Source organism: Atractosteus spatula, chromosome 12, assembly GCF_055471065.1.
Source record: "Atractosteus spatula isolate fAtrSpa1 chromosome 12, fAtrSpa1.hap1, whole genome shotgun sequence".
Lineage (NCBI taxonomy): Eukaryota > Metazoa > Chordata > Actinopteri > Semionotiformes > Lepisosteidae > Atractosteus > Atractosteus spatula.
Genome location: NC_142717.1, coordinates 46,300,794 through 46,318,910, shown reverse-complemented (window position 1 = coordinate 46,318,910; position 18,117 = coordinate 46,300,794). Strand labels below are relative to the sequence as shown.

General features: G+C 47.7%; 2 protein-coding genes and 1 long non-coding RNA gene across 4 annotated transcripts in view; 2 read left to right on the top strand and 1 right to left on the bottom strand.

The window, feature by feature from the left end:
- Positions 1-2,767: 2,767 nt before the first annotated feature.
- Positions 2,768-9,310, top strand: spmip4 (sperm microtubule inner protein 4). Its single transcript, XM_088929168.1, has 8 exons — positions 2,768-2,832; positions 4,356-4,424; positions 4,925-4,954; positions 5,640-5,830; positions 6,559-6,647; positions 6,862-7,036; positions 7,607-7,701; positions 7,782-9,310. The coding sequence occupies exons 1-8, from the start codon at positions 2,768-2,770 to the stop codon at positions 8,682-8,684; spliced, it is 1,617 nt and encodes a 538-aa protein (XP_088785294.1). The 3' UTR covers positions 8,685-9,310.
- LOC148823212 (uncharacterized) lies at positions 9,291-16,570 on the bottom strand. Its single transcript, XR_016093845.1, has 3 exons — positions 16,494-16,570; positions 13,554-13,763; positions 9,291-11,800 (listed from the first exon to the last, which is right to left on the bottom strand). It is a non-coding gene; the product is annotated as an uncharacterized LOC148823212 (long non-coding RNA).
- osbpl3b (oxysterol binding protein-like 3b) overlaps positions 15,177-18,117 on the top strand; it is a 63,813-nt gene continuing 60,872 nt past the window's right edge. The window contains exon 1 of one of the 2 annotated variants that reach the window (XM_088929166.1): positions 15,177-15,226. The gene's annotated coding sequence lies outside the window, so the exon portion shown is untranslated. Of the gene's footprint in view, positions 15,461-18,117 lie in introns of both variants that reach the window. The other variant, XM_088929164.1, reaches the window with a different exon arrangement.

The following is an 18,117-nucleotide window of genomic DNA, read 5'->3' as shown; positions in this document are numbered from 1 at the left end:
TAAAAATTGCGTTTAACGCTTTTGGAATGAAGTAATTTGGAAAAGGTATCGCTCTTACGCTGCCTGGCTTGTGATTTTATACTGCGGAATCACTATGCTGCTGTAGAAAACCACATTTAATTGGAACAAAATCACATAGAAAGTTAAGACTACATCTTCGGTCATCTAAATCTGTTACACTAGGTTAGGTATAAGGATCTATTCAGTGTATAGTAATGTTGTAGTTCCGTTTCCGATCTTAATAAAAGCGATTTTAAACCTTCCTCATGACTGAATGGTATGTTCGGACTCGTGCGCGTAATTCCGTCTTCAGACTGTAGTGTGGGGAAAGTTCAGCCGTTTGCTGCTCCTATTTATACGTGTTTATAACGCCGAACATGGCGAATACCTACCGTACAAATGTAATGGGCGGCCCACTGTGAAGGGACACTTCAGCACCTTGGACAGATCGAAGCTCATTTTCTGTCTGCGGATGTTGCCGTGGGGACTCCCACCTCCCTTCAGCGGTCAGCGTGACTCCCCTCGGTGCTCACGCAGTGCGGAGCGGTGCTCAGGGCTCTGCCTGGTACCGGACAGGTCATGGGTCTAAATCTCAGTTGTGGTCCCCTCGAGCAAGGTACTTCACCAAACGTGTCCCCTCGCACCTGAAGGAGGCTCCGCGGCCGAAACGGTGTGTTTCCTTTCTTCTCTTTTCACCCTGGAATAAACCTGTTACCTGTTCCTTTGCAGCCTGCGCATGCCGACGCAGCTCCCTACTTGAACGTGTTCCACTAACGATGCAAATGTCATTGGCTTAAAATAAAAGCGTCAGCCGAATAAACTATCATTAATGCTGTTAATATACTTGAACGCGCACAAGGCGTGACCGCTGTTCCCGACACCTTTGGGACTCCATGTAAGGATCACCTTGCAGCTTTCAAATCCTGTGCCCTGAAGACACGCACGTCAACCCTAAAGCGGAGTCTGTGTAGTTATTATGATTCATGGCCAGCGGTGTGAAATATCAAGCGTTATCAAGCACAGGACCTCAGACAGCGGCAATGTCCGTGTGCAAACTCTAACAGGGTCACTGGATTAAAGACAGAGCTCTCGTAATAAAGCATCAACTTCATATCCATTCAATAGCGATACTGTTAAAACACAAGAACATTGTAGACTTACTGCACATCTATGAGCATTAGGTGAGATTATTAGTGGAACTCTCCATATAAAACCTTCAGAATCCTGCATTTTTAACAAGAATCTTTATGCATCAATATTACAGTGGAGCCCCAGAACCCCATACACGACCTCCACTCTTCAGGGGAAAGAGATTCCTGGTTAATGTTAGCAGAACAGGGATCTCTGTGTGTCAGCAGTCTGATCTACAGTTGCGAGTAACTGATGAATGTACAGTAGTTGAGAAGTAATTTTGTAATTACACCGGCAGCTACAGTGTCTGTCCTGAGGACAGCTGTACCAGAGCGCTGCCTTTGTGATTTCATTGCGCCGGTGACGACTGCTGACGGCTTACAGACGAAGTCACCCGCGTCGGACACCAGCAGTGCATCTCGGAGAAACACCAGTAGTCCGGCAAATCGTAACGCTAACGATGCTGGAGTGACTTTGGGGTTACTGAGGCCGGGACTGCGGCCGATGCAGCTCCTGGACAGTTTGTTACCGGACTGCCAGAGCACAGTGCCGTAAAAAGGTTTGACGCGTCTAACGAAAAGGGTTTTAAAAAGTCAGGTACTGTAGGTAAAAGGTTAATCAATCTTTTATCATATTCCTCGAGAATCTTAATTTAAATGTGTATATTAATAAATGCAGGGAGAACCAATTAATCTGTTCACAATGAGCTAAACTTGGCTTTTACAACTTTAAAACGTGCAGGGTTCAGTTTGCGATAATGACGATCGTTCCTCAGATATCCCTGCAGATTGACTAGAAACGTTTTCCCGGTTTAAGACATCCAGACGCAGATTCTCCGGGCACATCGGGAACATGCTATGACGGCCTCATTATTGGGTTGTCGAGACAATTTTCTCAGCTGTCTATCATCGCTTATATAAACAAAATAACACGTGTAAAACGTGTATATAAGGGTTATTTTGGCGTTTGGGCGTCTTGCGCTGCACCAGAATACAGAAAAGCTCAGATTCGTTTCGCATAGCACTCGCTATAATGATACATGTGTCGCTGAAGAGCTGTATTGTATTGGTTAATAAACATGTTGTCCAGCCTGACGAGACTTGTATGTCCTATGTACATAAGAACACAGAACGGAAGAAAGGTCTGCAGACAAGAGGGACCGTTCAGTTCATGTTGCTCGATTGGTAGCTTAGTATTGAATGTACATTTTCATAGAGCCGTTTCATCAAGGTGCCAAGGTGGACTTTTAAGAAAGAACAGAAAAAAAAATCAATTCATGTTAAAGTAATTCAGTGATGTCTTGATTTCCGTGTATTTTAGATATCGAGAAAAAATATAAATTCCTCTTTTGCCAGTTAAAGTAACGTTTTGGCAGAAGAAAGAGAAACAGGCCTACCCAGACGATAAATAAGGAGATAAAATTGTTTGTTTGTTTTGTTTACGGGGGCAATGAGCGGTACAGCGTGTTTTTATTGGCTTGCTGGGTCAGTGTCTCCGCGCAGTGACGGTGCGCCCCAGCGTGTCCAATCGGCGTGCAGGTGTCCTCCAGGTGCAGCAGGAAGTGGGGCTTCCGAGCGGGCTGGGCTTGTACCTGCAGCTCTCGCCGCCCTCTGCTGCCCTTCACAGGCGCTCCGGGATGGGAAGCGCTGAGCTGCAGGGCTGGCCCGGCTCTCTGCATCGGGACCTCCAGCCAGGGGGAAGGTAGGGCAGCTCAGTCACTGTGGTTTCCAGCTTTCATTCGTTAACTCAGGCGCTTTCTCCTTGAGAAATACATATTCCTGGGGGATCGGTAGCATTCAGCAGCGTTACTAGGGTGTGAAGCATGTTAACCTTCAGTGTCTTTTACAGCGTTTTATTTTTTACCTTGATTTGCTGGAAGATAAATGACAGATCCAAACAGGTCGTAAGCTGCAGCTTGCCGTCAGGACCACACTAATTATTGATAGGAACCCCCGAAAAATATATCTGGGCCATTTTGTGAATATTATCACATTTAAAGCAGAAATAAAAGTTTGATTTTGAGAATTTCTGCCTTTATTAACTAATCTAGAACCTTAACACAACTAACTTGTTAAATTTGAGTTTGAAAGAATTTTGCATAAATGTGTTTTGGATCGTAGATAGCAGAAATAATTATTTTTTGGCTAGTAGGATCTCCATTAAACACCTAAATAATAGTCGTGAACTGTAGACTTTCAGATGCTTTTTGAAAAACAGCATTGTAAATATAGTGAAGACATGCAGAAGCACAGCCCTGGTGTTTTCATACAGTCTGATAAGCAGCCAGTGTGCTCCTCTCCTCTGAGGGCCGTTTCAGGTCATTTACTGCAGAGCTGCTCCTTGCAGTGCAGTTTCAATGGGTTTCCAATATCCTGTAATATTCACCATTCCCTCACAACATCAAAGCTGAATCTTTCAGATTAACTGTCTCTGGGTTACATTCCTTCCAGCATTTAGCAATTAACAAGAGTGCAATTAGAGTACAAACTTAAATAAAGAAAAATGTTAACAGCACAGCGCGAGACACAGCACACAACGGAAATAACTTTAAAATAAGCCTTTGAGCTTGAGTCATGAGCATTAGGATGTGTGGACCTGCGCGGTAACCCCCACCCAGGGACTGTGCCACTGGAGCTGCCCTGGGAGGGCTGGACTGAGGGCTGAGCCGCCTCTGGCCAGGATGTTTACTGTAGCCCGGCTCACTATGGAGACGTTGTCTCCTGCAGCTTGGAAACCTGTAGACAAAGACCTTTATCAATGATTAATTCTCTCTCGCCTCAGCTTGGTTTACTCAGTACTGGTCTCCTGGCTGCACACAGGTAGCTCTGGTAAACAGACCTAGAGCACTGTTTGCACTAAACCCTTCTGAACTCTGAGCAGCCTGCCAGCCATTCTGGGTTTGCTTTGAGCTGGTGGTTGATTCTTGGTTGATTGAAAGGAAGGCGGGTCTCTTTCCCTGCTTATCTCCCAGCTCCCAGCAGCGGCACCTGCACCAGGGAGAAAGCCCTGGGCCACAGCTTCATGAGAGAAGGACATGAAGACTGTGGCTGTGGCTCATTCAGGGCGCAGTCCCTTGCCCATGTAAACTGCAGCCTGCTTGTGAAAGCATTGACTTGCCATACAGAGAGTGGTGCTTGTTTTTAAGCAGAAGCCCTCCACAGTGCTGTTTGCCTTTGAAGAATGACAGCAGTAAAAGGAACAGTAACAAACACCTGTCCTTGCAGGGGTGGTTCCACACAGCAGTATTACGACCTGGCGTTGGTGAAAAGCAATATGAGCATAAACGACCAGCGGTAAGTGCTTTGACACGGAGGTTTGTGCAGTTGTTTGTGAGGATAACACACGCAGCCACTCATTTCTTCAGCCAGTATAATAAAGTTCAGGTTGCCATAGTAATATGAACACACGATTATTGTAAAGAGTATCTATAGAAAAGCAATGTTCTGCATATCAAGCAAAAACAATCATTTTTACAACCTACAGCAACAGAAAATCTTATACTCAATTATATAGATTTTCATTGATGTTGTTTAGATTTTGTTTTGTTTTTTTAGCTTTATGATTTCTGCTCTTTCCACATGTCATGTATGTTATTTGGGCACTAGATGGCAGCAGAAGACACAGACTGAGTTGCCACGGTGCTCAGTGCTTCACAGGTCTCTCATCGGCGTGATGACGTCATCATTGGACTTGCTCATTAGAGATGGACATTTGTAGTGTCTTTACAGAACTTTGTACGATCAACATAACGTCAGCTTTAATACTGATTGCAAAAACTGTTCCTTTTTTTCAGAATTCCTACACCAACACAAGTCAGACTTGCGTGAGTACACAAGAGAAAACTCTATCATAGTGTGCTCTTTAATAGTACATGTTGGAGTATTTACATTTTTTCTAGAACGGATGTGCTTGCAGTACATATTTCCTTCTGGTACATTTCTTAATGACAGAAAATTAGGAATTTTTTGTAGTGTTTCTTCAGCACCCTCCTCCAGGGGACGTCGATCTCATCGTGTATAAAGACAGGCACTCGATGAGCGGATGTTTAACACCTTAGTGTAAAATCTCACCCAAAAGACGGGGGTCAGTAGCACGGTGTTCCAGGTCACCGCTCTGGGGTGTTGGGGTTGAAATTCTGGTCCATGGGAAATAGCGCCACCTACTGGTCCAGCAGCATGACTTACAGCTGCTGACTGGTTTCCAGTGCTGACCGGCCCAGATTCGGGCTGTTCAGCTGGCGGCCAGGCTACAACGTGGTGACGCTGCAGAAAAAATAGAAAGGACGCCTTGTCATCGGTGTTCTTCAGTATTTTGAGAAACCTGTCAGGGTACTCGGCACATTTCCTTCTCTCCTCCCCGATTAGTGCCCCACAGCTCTGCCCCGTGTGTCTCCTGTCCCCCCAGCGCGTTGTGAGGTGAGGGCTGTGGTGCCGAGTCCAGCTGGTTCACGGCTGCTGTTTCCTGTGTGTAGGGCTATCCTTTCATATCCTCTCTCCCTTCTGCCTCAGCGAGAAGCAGATTAAGGTGCCGTTCCCAGCTGAGCATCCCTACCAGTCCCACATCTCCCGGCTGGCTGTGTTTCCCAGTTTCTCCTCTCCGGATGACCCGGACACAGGGGTCCGAGCTGCCTCCCAGCTGCCCATCGGCCCCCACATCCCATCAAGCAACCATGACGTCACGGTGCTCAGCAAAACCAAGGGTAAGAGCAGCAGCTCTTCCAGCCCCGTCCCAGAAAGGGTGCGCTGTGTCCTGGGAAGGTGTGTGGGGTTAGCAGAGGTGCGTCTGTACCTGAAACTGCAGCTGTGTCCTGGGAAGGTGTGTGGGGTTAGCAGAGGTGCGTCTGTACCTGAAACTGCAGCTGTGTTCTGGGAAGGTGTGTGGGGTTAGCAGAGGTGTGTCTGTACCTGAAACTGCAGCTGTGTCCTGGGAAGGTGTGTGGGGTTAGCAGAGGTGTGTCTGTACCCGAAACTGCAGCTGCTCTCAGATGAACACCTGCACTTCTCATGCATGACCAACTACTGAGGAAGAAGAGTCCTCAGAGGTGTAGCTTCCTGGTTTCCCTCTGGTGGGTCCGTCAATTTTCCCAGTGCAGCTCTGAACTGTGCTTGTTAGCTTAGGGCAGCCAGGGTGGTCACAGGTGAAGATGTCTCCTTCTCCACAGTAAACCATTCTGGACCTGTCCTGATGTCTTCTGTGCACCTGCGCTGTCTGATCGCTACTGTTCTGGATGTAGTTGTGTTCGGTTTTCAGCAAAGTTGAAGAGTCACCTCACATTGCATGGTTCTTCTGTAGTTCAGAACACCAAGAAATATCATGTAAGAAAGAGAAAGCCCCTAGCTGTCTGTGTGAAAGAAATTAACATATGCAGAGAAATAGATAGTATCTATTTCCCTCATATCATAATTAAAGTTATCTTCAAAATTCTAGGAGGTCCTTACCGCTTTGAACGAATTGAAATTCCCACCGACTCAAAGAAGAGAGCACTACACTGGCCCGGTCAATATGGCTACTATAATGTAAGGAATGGCATTCAATACTCCTTTGTAATGCTGCTATACAGTATCCTTTTGTCCTTAATAATTCAAAGCTGGATGTAACAATTTTAAGAATAAACATCTTTTCTATGCTTCTGAATATCTTTGTCTTAAAAACCTACAGTAATTGTTTAGAGAATATTTTACAGTTTTGAAGGGTTTAAAGGGCCTTTTCTATCTGCCTGGCGTTCTATAGTTCCCCAGATCAGCAGAGGGATTCGTCCAGGTTTTCTACCCCAAACCTCCCAAGACCGTGGCCCCAAACCCAGGCCTGAGGCCCTGGGACACCACCCTCTCGGAGAAGACAGCCAACACGCTGAGGAACCTGGAGAGATCCTACTGGCTCACCTCCTACCAGCTCCACTACACAGGTGCAGGAACTGAACCCCGAAACAGGACTGGGGTTACGGGCTTGTGGACCTTTAGATTGCAGGGACACCACTCCAGTCCCCCAGGGCCAGAGTCCAGCAGGTGAAGACTCTTGAGATGCAGCTGCAGTAGGTTTGAGGAAGTGAGAACCTGACACTGCTGCTTCCAGGAGTCAGCAGTTCACTACAGCTGTAGATGAAGGGCAGGTGGATTATCTCGTATCTAAAATGGACAAGTCAAGGTTTATTCCAGGCTGAAAAGAGAAGAAAAGAACCACAACGTTTCAGCTATGGGTCGCAACACACCTGAAGAAGGCTCCACAGCCAAAACATTGTGTTTCTTTTCTTCTCTTCACCATGGAATGAACCTTGACTTGTTCCTTTTGCAGTGTACGCATGCTGACGCAGCTCCCTACTGTACTACATTTGTCTAAAATGCCTATAATGACCTTGGGTCAGTTAGGTATGGGCTGTGGTGAACTCTTTCTTTAGAAACTGTACCCAGCAGGTCTCAGTTCAGGTATGGAGAACTCAGACACACTCAGTGCTAAATAAAATACAGCCTCTGTTTAGGAAGCGGGCCCATGAATCCAGTGCAGCTGGATGACTACCATGCAAAGGTCATCGCAGCTGTTTCTGGGGAGCTAACACCATGTTCAGCACGACTGGTAAGTCTATCTGTATACATCTGTGTGAGGCAGCTGCCCTCTCCGAATACAGAAGTGTGACATTGCCCTCTCCTCTGTAGAGAGAGAGGTCCCATCCCGCCTTTTCACCTCCCTGCCCACTTGAAGGCCGCTACGCCAGGATACGCCAAGGTCGGCGCCCTCTGGCATCGACACTTCCTGGCCTTCAGTCAGGCCGGCCCTGCGCCCCCAACCTGCCTGCACCCCAAGACCAGCACGAGGGTCACCGGGCCTACACCCCCAGCCCTCCTGCACCCCAGGACCAGCACAAGGGTCACAGGGCCTACACCCCCAACCTGCCTGCACCCCAGGACCAGCACGAGTGTGACTGCAGAGCTGCTTTCCTGCGGCCACACAGGGGCGCCAGTCCCTGTGAGGCCGGTGGCTGTGGAAGCCCAGCTTCATGCCTTCAGGAGCAAGAGCCCGGAAGAGACAGCGGAGATCCTGGAGGACCACTGGCGGAAACCGGAATAACGGGAAAGATAACAGACACGGCCCAGGCCCTGGCCCTTCACGCCCGGCAGCTCGTACCCCCCCTCCCCGGGCAGGAGGAGTCTGCAGAGGCCCCCAGGGACCTGCGTTATGAGGACTTGCCAGGCAGCAGGAAACAGGATTATAAAGCTGGGAATAATCCGTTCAGTCTTAGCTGCCCCCAGTCCCAGCCCACAGAGCCCCCCGGCGCCGCCCCCGAGCACAACCGCAGCGGCTGGGACACGCCGCTCGGCGCTTCCCGTCTCCTGCTGGGGCCCGGTGGGAGAGCCGCGCCTGGCACCCTGCGGCCGAGCCGCGGCCCGGCCCGCCCCCAGGCTGGACTCCTGGAGCTGCAGGGCTCCTTCAGCAGGTCCGAAGCCCACAGGAGGTTCCACGCCTCCATCGCTGGGAGCTCCGTGGACCTGCGAGACAACGTGTGTGCCGGCAGGAGGCACCGGTTCTTCGGCTTTAATTCTTACTATTTCCACAACTGACACGTGTCCACAGTCGCCAAGAGTGTTTCTGAGAGGCGCCATCATAATGGGATTGAAGGGTGTGGCTTTGACGTCTCCTGGTGCTGTAGATCCCACTGAGGAGGCCCACCACAGCCTCCAGCACAGCAGGGCAGCCATAAGCGCTGCTACAGCTCTGAATTCTCGTGATGTCACTTCTACTTCTTGCAAGACCTTGGCAAGCTCACGGTCGCTGGGACCAAAAGAATAAACGTCTGAATAAAAAAAAAGATGACGGCTTGCAATTCCTAAATTTAAATGTGAAGAATTATTGATGGGAAAATCAGTGTTTCTTCACCAAATTTTCATCTCATGAAGGAACAGAAACCCTGGCAGAATAACTACATTTCTCCGGTCTTGACAAGCAGCCTGCAGTGGCTCCAGGAAAGCCTGTCAGTGACGGGGTTGGAGACTTACTGTACTTCAAGTCTGAACATCTTGTCTCACCATCGGCAGAAGATCTTTAAGGTCTAACTACACTATTTCCATTTTAATAACTAGGTATTCTTCTATACAGTACATACAGTATATTAAAAACAACTTAATCCAACATAAATTTCATGATTCAAATAGAAAACAAAATGGTCATTAAAATCTTTGTAATTTTATTTTGTGATCACTTCAGATGTGAAGTGTTTTTTAACTGAAGGACTTCAGTTTATTGCAGATATAATTATACCTGAAGTAACTCTGTGTCTGAAACATTCCCAAAGAGGCCTGCCGTTTTGTGTTGGAGTGTGTTGACAGTCGGGTTGTTTTCGTGATATCGGAGGCAGTCGCACCAAGGTCGATACCGACAGTGTCAGCAGCCAACTCAGAGTTCCAGTCTTTACAGAAGATTTGACATCTGGACAGCCTGAGCTTGTTAGCACTGCAAAACTGCTTCAAACCATTGAAGTACACCAGGGATTCAAGAGAAGGCTGTCAGGTGTCAAGAATGTGGGACTGCAGTTCGTGTGTCACTTTCCACCTGCAGACAGGTAGGAATGCTTCTACTAACACAGGCTGGGTAACTCCAGTCCTTGTGAATGTGGCTTGCATGTTCATGTTTCAGGCCTGTACAGCAATGTTTCCAAGTCTCCTCTTCTCTGTTTATTAACAATCGTCTAGAGATCGTTGGGGTACAAGACTGGCCCAATCCCTCTCAGCCTGTTGGGGTACAAGACTGGCCCAACCCCTCTCGGCCTGTTGGGGTACAAGACTGGGCCCAACCCCTCAGCCTGTTGGGGTACAAGACTCGGCTTGATAGTACATTGTGGGCGACAGGGTGATCAGTACATTGCCACTGATAAAGTGGTTCAGAAGACACAATGTTTCTCCCCTATTTCTTTCTCCTTCACTTTGTGACTGAGGTGCCGTACGCCACATTCAAAACCTTCAGCAGGTTTTGAACACCAAACACACACAATGAACACATTCCTGGAGTCCCATACTGACGTCACTCTTGTCTTGTTGGCAAGGAATCACCTGGTCTGAGGAAACACTGCTGCAGCAGCTGCAAGGCCCTGACAAGTACCGGTACGTCCCAGCAGGTAAGCTGGTATTTGCTGGGATCAAGAGGACACCTGAGAAGGAGGCACCTGAAAGAGGCTACATTTTGTCAACTGTGTCTGCTGCTACATTTGCCTTATTTTTTACAAACCAGCGCCACATGTTTAGAAATTGTAGAGTAGGGTTTCCATAACAAGGAACTGGAGCTGAACGTTATTTTCTTTCTTTGTGAGACTCTGTTTTAAGGGGTGTTGGTTATGAACCGTGTGCGTGAAAGCTCTGGGCTTGGGACCTCAGCGCAGGTGGCTGTAGCTCTGCTGGCCACGCCTGCGGCGTTCTCCTCATTAACAGAGCTGCACTGGTGTGAGGGAAAAGTGCTGGAGTTCAGCAGCCCTGTCCGTACAAACATGTTCTCTGAAAGCCTTCTGTGTAAATGTTTACTGACGCTGGTGAAGGTACTGGCACCCTGTAGCAAACATTTTTAAACTTAAACGACCAGTTTCAAGGAGGCCTGGAAGATGTTTATAGGCAAAAATAGGTTGATAAAATATTCATAGAATCTAATGCTGCAAATTATACAAATAGCTTTCACAAAGGTTGGTAGAGCTTATGCCTGCCACACTACTGTTGTGGCGGGGAACTTTATCGCAGATTCTCCCAAACAGTGACGGGCTAGACTGCTGTCTTGCTTCTTCTTTCCCACTACAAGGGAATACTGAGCTGGAGGCTTCAGGAAGGCAGAAACCTGTGAAAGAGACTTAAACAAGCCCTCACACAGCCTGGAACTGGACATCCGCATATCCGCCTGATCAATTGGTCTGTAAATGCACTGCAGCAATCTGAAGCCAATGTGACTCTGGAATATATTTTATTCCCTAATGCAATCACAGCACTTTACACCCCAGGAGCTGCATTAGCAGTGAGGGCTAATGCACAGCTTATGTCTGAGTCAACCACTTCACGAACACAGTGCTGTTGACATGGGCTCATCATTCTTCTCAAGCTGTGAAGGAGGGGTTTATCTGGCAGGGAACTGTTTATTAATTATGTTTTGCGCACCTGTCAGGAGGCCTAGCGCTTTGCCAGACTGCCTGGCTGCGCTTGTGAAGCTCTGAACCTGCGCCAGCGCAGCCTCTGTCAAGAGCTGCGGTGTGCAGCTCCACAAGCACTGGGCAGGCTCCTCTGGGACCTGGCTCTGCCACGCAGCAGCTATGGACAGAGCTCAAGGTGGCAGCGACTGGTTCGCTTACGCTGAGTGTTTCCATGTACGCAATAGAGGAAGAGCACTTAAAACAACAACGGAGGGCACTCCTTTACACAAAGCATGGTGGGTGTATGGAACAAACTGTTCACCCATGTTGTCAGAGCTGATACTCTGATGTCTTTCACAAAAGGGCTGGATGAGCCTCATTTGTAGGCTTTCTTTCTGGGAAGTGTGAGCCGTGCCCTATTCTCCACGTCACTCCGGGTGTCCCTCCCCTCTCCCAGATGGCTGCAGACTGGCCGACAGCCTCAGACCCCCGCAGGCCCATCCTCAGGCCCCCGGTGTCTGAGTGCGGCAGTGCAGGACAGCAGTGAGGCTGTATGCAAAGCTCGTCTTACAGCAGCTGGAAATAAATGGCAGTCTGACGTTACAAAATGCAAATGAACATGGCATTTCAAGAGTGGAGAAACAATACAGAAGAACAAAATTCATTCAGCACTGATTCTACCGTGGCTGTAAATTTTATATTTGTTTCAATAATATACCAGGTTACACAATCATTGTGTGTCTTTCTTCTGGAAATATGGATAGATTCTTATGTTCCTAAGTTGAAAAGTCCTTTTGATATGAAACCTGCACTGCAGCCAGAAAAGGACAGGTGCTGTTTGTTATGTTCACCAGCAGAGGGCAAGCTTTCATCTTAAATGCAATTTTGGGGCTTTCAAACCCGCATAAATAAAAGCTGTATTTTTAACCCGCCATGGTACAATCTCATTATAAACAACTTGAAGATTTTTAATATATAAACACATTTAAACATTTAAAACATTCTACTGAATCTGACCGCAAACATGACCAAGCAGTAGTAGATAAACATTTATTTTGTTTTATTTTATTTTGCCATATGTGTACCATTTGTTGTGAATCAATTCAACATTACAGCTGAGAATAGTGTGGTGTTATCCTACTCAGTGTCATTCATTTACTGTTGCTACATTGTGAGTAGAACATGCCTGTACTTCTAAAATATGGGATGTGTGAATTTGTTCCAGACTCCCACAACCCTTTGTGGAAAGAAGTACTTCTGTTCTCAAATTTTAAATGGATGTAGTTTGAACTTGTGGTCTCAGGTTTGTGTTTCAGTTGGTGTTTTGAGGTTCATGTTTCATCAAGCAAAGAAGTTTTTTTCAGAAGCAAGTCCATGTTGCTCCATGCAGAAGTGGGACAGATAACACGGACAGAGGTCTGGTTTCTGCAGTCGTGCACACTTGGATGGTGCTCTGGCTGTGTTGTGGACAAAAGGACATTTGAATTGTATTGCCCTTTGTGTTAAAATGTGTTAAACGTAGTTTTAACTTTAACTGGTGCTCACTGCTCCATACAAGAATACTCTCTTAAAAAGTCCACAATGCCATGGGAAAGTGAGAGAGAAACAGCCGCGTTTACGGCTGAGCCCTCTGGCGATGCGTTCAGACCCAGGGCACACAGTGAGTAAACTGTCAGGAATGTGAGTCCTTCCCTGCCCAGCGAGGCCCAAACACATCTAAACACGCAGCGCAGACTCTCACTTAACACTTTCCCAAGCTGCTTCGCTGTTTCTACCTGGCAGATGTCTGTAAAAGACAGCCTTTAGTGTGACAGCCTACAATAACATTCCTGTAGTTTGTACAGGAGTAAAAGTCATTGTCTATGATTCTAACAGGATCATTCTTTTCTTGCTACCTTTTGAAGTGTTTTACATAAAACAGGAACCTTCAGTTCATTTTAAAATGCACAAATGAATCGTTCTTGATCATTTCTCAGAAATTGTTTTCTCCTCATAACAGCTGGAGAGCACCTTGTACTTCACTGGAGATACCTGTGATAGCTACATCTCAGAATAAAAATCTCTTTCCTTCAAAATGCAGACGTTATTCTTTATTTAGCATGTCATACAACATTACTACTTAAATTTTATTTGTCTGAGAAGCACAGTATTAAAACTATTTCATGTTTTCGTTTTCTAGATGTAATCCGATCACGTGCTCAATTTCCCTGTTGGCCTAGATGTTAACTTAGCCATCAGATCATGTCTGGTGCTGTGTGTCGTTAGTGAAACAAGGTGTTTTAAACCAACACATTGTGAGCAATGGGCATGCCCATGACCCCACACTGACCTCCAGAGAGCTACAGCTGCTGACCAAGCACCACTAAGAGCACAGCGCTGCCTCTCCTGTCTTCGCCTGGCCTCAGGTGCCAGAAGAGCTTCTTCATCCCCTGCCCTTGTTCTGTACCCGGCGACGCCTGTCCTGCAGCTCTCCCTGGACTATCCGGAGAACGGGATCAGCCGTGACGGCCGCAGACACTCAGGGGGAGGACGACAGCTGCTGAAAGATTCCAAGGAAAAAGCCTTGGGAGGAAAGGAATCGTTTGGGCCTGTGTTTTGTCCGGCGCAGTGACGACTCCGGCAGCTCGAACACATTTGCGCTCCTGCTGGTGGCCTGTAACAGGCTCTCCTGCCTCCGGCCTCGTCCACAGCCCTCAGCGCTCTCTGCTCCTCCCGAGCCGCTGGGCCGGTGGTGTTTGAGGAGAGGACTGCAATGCTGCTTCACTGCAGGGAGGAGTGCTAAGGTGTGTGAGGACACAATAGGAGGGCCGACTCCAGGTACAGGGAGGACTGTCTGACAGCAAGGCTGTTGTCTGTCAGTCTTTGTTTTCTGATATACACAGTAAAGCTGTTTGGAAACGTTAGATTTTTTCCATTTCAAGTGCTGTGTGTGCATCTTTATTTGCGTATGGTTCATATGGGTCGGAGACCTTTAACATGCCTCTTTGTGATCTTCACAATTCATAAATGTGCAGCTTTCTTCGACATTTACTGGAACAACGTCCTCTTATTACTAAAATCCCAATACTGCTCTTACTTACAATAGTTTCAACACTTGTCTGAAGTCATGGTATTTCTTGCAGTGGATGAAAAGCTTTGATCACACACCCAGCAGCTTCTGTGACGGAGCAGTGCCGTTCTCTGAAGAGCTGTGAGAGAGGTCGCAGAGCCCCACTGGAACACTTTCGACTCCAGTTCCCTCTTTTCATCCCAGCGTCTTAGCGTCTTGGCCTGCTCCTGTTCTGAGCTGACGTTCTCCTCAGCACTTCTCACTTCTCACCTGCTGCGGTGGCTCTGGGGCTGTGTGTGTGTGTGTGTGTGTGTGTGTGTGTGTGTGTGTGTGTGTGTGTGTGTGTGTGTGTGTGTCTGTTCTGGGTGGACTGTGATCCTCTCTTACTTTAATCACTGTAACAGCTTCCCCCCCAGAACAGATCGCCTGCCTCACTGGACCCTGGGGACTGAACACATCTGAACAAAACTGAGCTTAACTGTTGTGTTTTAGAGCTGGCTCATTTGAAATGTTTTCAGGGACTGACTCATGCAGGATCTGGTTTATTGATCTGTAGTAGGAGCATGGGCGTTTAAAAAAAAGCTCTTAAAAGATCCTTAATGGAAATAATTTAATTCAAAGCTTTTAGCGGCCACTCGTGGTGAAATGGCGTCTCACCCGAGTCTCTAATTTAGTAACCTTAAAAGTTACCTGTCTCCCTGCCTGGTTGTCCAGCCGGTCTCACCTGTGCTCTGACCGAGCGACACAACGTCACGGAAGAGTTGCTAAGATTGAATGAAATACCTGACGTACTGGAGTCTTTGCCCTGTGCCGGTTGGAGCGCCGCTCTGTCAGTCAGTTGCTCTTTCTCCGCCTTCCTCCTCCTCCTCCTCCTCCTCCTGACCCTCTTAGCTGAGCCTCTAACAGAAGCCGAGCTGTGCGCTTTCGGAGAGGCGCAGTCGAGTGTTTCTGAGGTGAGCGATTCTTAGTTCAGACTGCAAAGTACTTTATAATCTTATCGAATACCTGACAGGTTCCAAGGAATTTCGAAATCCTGACGATCGCTGGACTTTTAGTTTTTAGACATTTGCTTCGTGAGCGGAGATTATTCTGCGCTCTTCCTGCTCGTCTTGGCGAAGTTTTTCCTTCTGCTGAGCTCATCTCTGGATCGCTGGGCCAGGTGATACTGGGCTCTACTTTCGCTACAGGTACTGCAGTATTTGAGTTTCCTCTTTTCCGGCTTTGCATGGTTATTCTTTCTTGGTTGGTGTTTATGATTTATAAAAAAGCACAGTTTTACGTGTTTTAAAAGAGCTTTTTCTTTGATCTGCATGTTTTTTTGTGTGTGAGGCTAAGGTAACGGTCTGACCCTCAGGACGCACATGGACGGCATGTACGGTACATACGAGTTATTGCACAATAGAAATAACTTTGATTTGCGGGTCTGTTTTACTGTAGCCAGCAAATACTGAAAAATACTACCGGTGAACCTCTGGTTTCATTCCAAAAATCAGGATTTATGTCCGGGATGGCAAAACCCGAAGTAGTAACCGGTTCGGTACTTCTGTCTGAAAGTTGTTTCCTGTCAGCCAGGTTAGGGGAAGACATTTTGTCACTATTTAATCCTCGTACACTTGATCAAAATCGTTTGGAACTTTCGATTTTTTTATTGTGTAGAGTCCATGTAGCCAGTGCCCAGTCAACAGCGAAAATACTGCAAACTGAAGTCTCTCGGTCTCGCTGCTCAGATGAGAGATTCAGCTTCTCCGTTCCGCAGCGAAGTACGGTACGTTCACAGGGCAACACTTGTTTCCTAATTGACCTGTCACCCGAGGAGCACGGATTATCAGGACGTCTCTGAACCTGAAGTAACGATCTGCCCCCTCCAAGAGCGGTCGCACAGGCTTCGGTTCACCGAAAACACCTGACTTTCCCCCCCTTTCAGATCTCAACATGACGTTAAAACCTTGATCGAGTCAGCTGAGAGTTCATTAAAAGCGTGCTCTGTAACAGCCAAAGTGCGGTAAAACAGAGGCAGTTGACGTTTTGGGTGCAACGTAACCATCCGAATATCCAAATGCAAAGTACAGTAATCACCCTTTAGAAGTCCGATCGCCGGGAGGGGAAAAGCTCTCCAGTTGCTTTCAGATGGTGAGTATTTTAAAGCACTATTCTGCTGCTGAGGACCGCGGGGTGTGTTCAGTGTGCGTGAATGCGGCTCGTCCTGTTCTGTGTGCTCACCTTCAGATGGGCGCTGGAGCTCGGGCTCAGTCCTCGTGATTCACGAGCTCTTTCCATTCGCACCCTCCCCCGTCGCCATGGCAACAGCGGCCGGCGCGGCCGGGGCTGTTCCCTCGGCCTCCCGCCGTCCCGGCTCGGACAGACTCCGCGGACTCTCTCTCGGGCGGAAGTACCGTACCGGCAATGTATTGCTTAAAAACGCGGTCGCCCCCAGAGGACAGCACGCTCAGGAGACGGGCATTGTCGGCTTGTTTGCGGTTTTGTAACTTGTAGCCTGCGATTGTTCCTCCCAGCGTCCCTTGTGTGGGTGTGAACTGGACGGAACCGCGTCGGAGCTGCGTCATTTTAGGCCAGAGTGCGGTGGCGCTGGACACCTCGTCCACCCGTTCATTATAGCAAGAAGTGCACGGCCACAAAACACATTCAGATTAAAAGATGTCTCAATCTTTTATTTAATCGTGATAAAACCCCCGAGGAATATGCAGTGCTCATCGAGGGTCGGTCCACGTAGAGGCCAGGGCGCGTCTTGACATCCCTTGACCACACTCCCACTGGCCAGTGCAGGACTCGGCAGGGGCAGCCTGCGTGTGCCCGTGTGATGCCAGTCTGTCCCACGTGTTCCTTGAAAAGAGAGCCTGCTCTTCTGCTGGCAGGGAAGGGCTGTTACTGTGGCCAGAGTGGGGCTCTTCAGTCCTGCTTGTCCTCCGGCCTCTGTGGGTTATGTGTCGGCTGAGGTCTCAGTGTGTAACGAGAACAGTGTGCTCTTCCTCCTCTGGCCTGAGCGGCCGGAGGTCTCTGTCGGAGAATTTTACTTTGAGGTAGTTCATGGTAACATATACAGAGACCCATCTCGCCATCTGTGGCTCCACAGACGTGCTAGACAAAGTCATGAGTAATAAACTGCTTCTGTATCCTGCTCTGCTCCTTATCGGTATCAATAATGCAGTTGCTGTAATAAATACCGCAGCTCAATCATCCAGTCTGTGACACAGGCCCACACTTATGTCCAAATGCACATGACACTTCCTTTCCTTCGGAACATTGCAGTTTAATTAAATGTTTTCATGGTTATCATTCGGAGGTGATAGTTTTCAATTAAATGCTTTTTAATTATCCTGTTTTACAGGCGTGCAGCTTGAATTGTCATTAGATTATTCCTCGTCACTTCGGGGGTTTGATAATTGGGCTTTAGGGAGTGAAGATGAGCGAAATGTTTGGATTCTTAACGCCTATTACCTTGTCAGCTTTCAGTTGATGAAGGAGTTTGCAGTTTGCTCATTTTCACTTAGGTCACAATGAATGTGATTAACAAGCAACCCAGCACCAATTAAAGTAACCTGATAAACCTTCTCTCCATTTCGTCACTCACTGGCACAGTCGATCCTGGTTTCCCATTATATTTCTTTACAAAGGGCCTGATCTGTTATCCTTCATCTGAACATCAGCCATAAGGATAGAAGACACTGTAGATGACAGCCAGAGGAGACCATGCCCGTTAGTGTGTCTAGTTTGCTTGCTGGTAGCTCAGGGATCTGAGTCTGGGTGCTGATGCATTTTAAATTCAGAAATGGTTTATACAGGTCATTTGTGCTGAGCCTTTGCTGAAGTGGGATGCCTACGAAGC

Coding starts and splice junctions, on each gene's coding strand:
- spmip4 (XM_088929168.1), top strand. CDS start 2,768: ATGGGAAGCGCTGAGCTGCAGGGCTGGCCCGGCTCTCTGCATCGGGAC. Junction 4,425..4,924: donor ATGAGCATAAACGACCAGCG/GTAAGTGCTTTG, acceptor CCTTTTTTTCAG/AATTCCTACACCAACACAAG. Junction 7,702..7,781: donor CACCATGTTCAGCACGACTG/GTAAGTCTATCT, acceptor TCTCCTCTGTAG/AGAGAGAGGTCCCATCCCGC.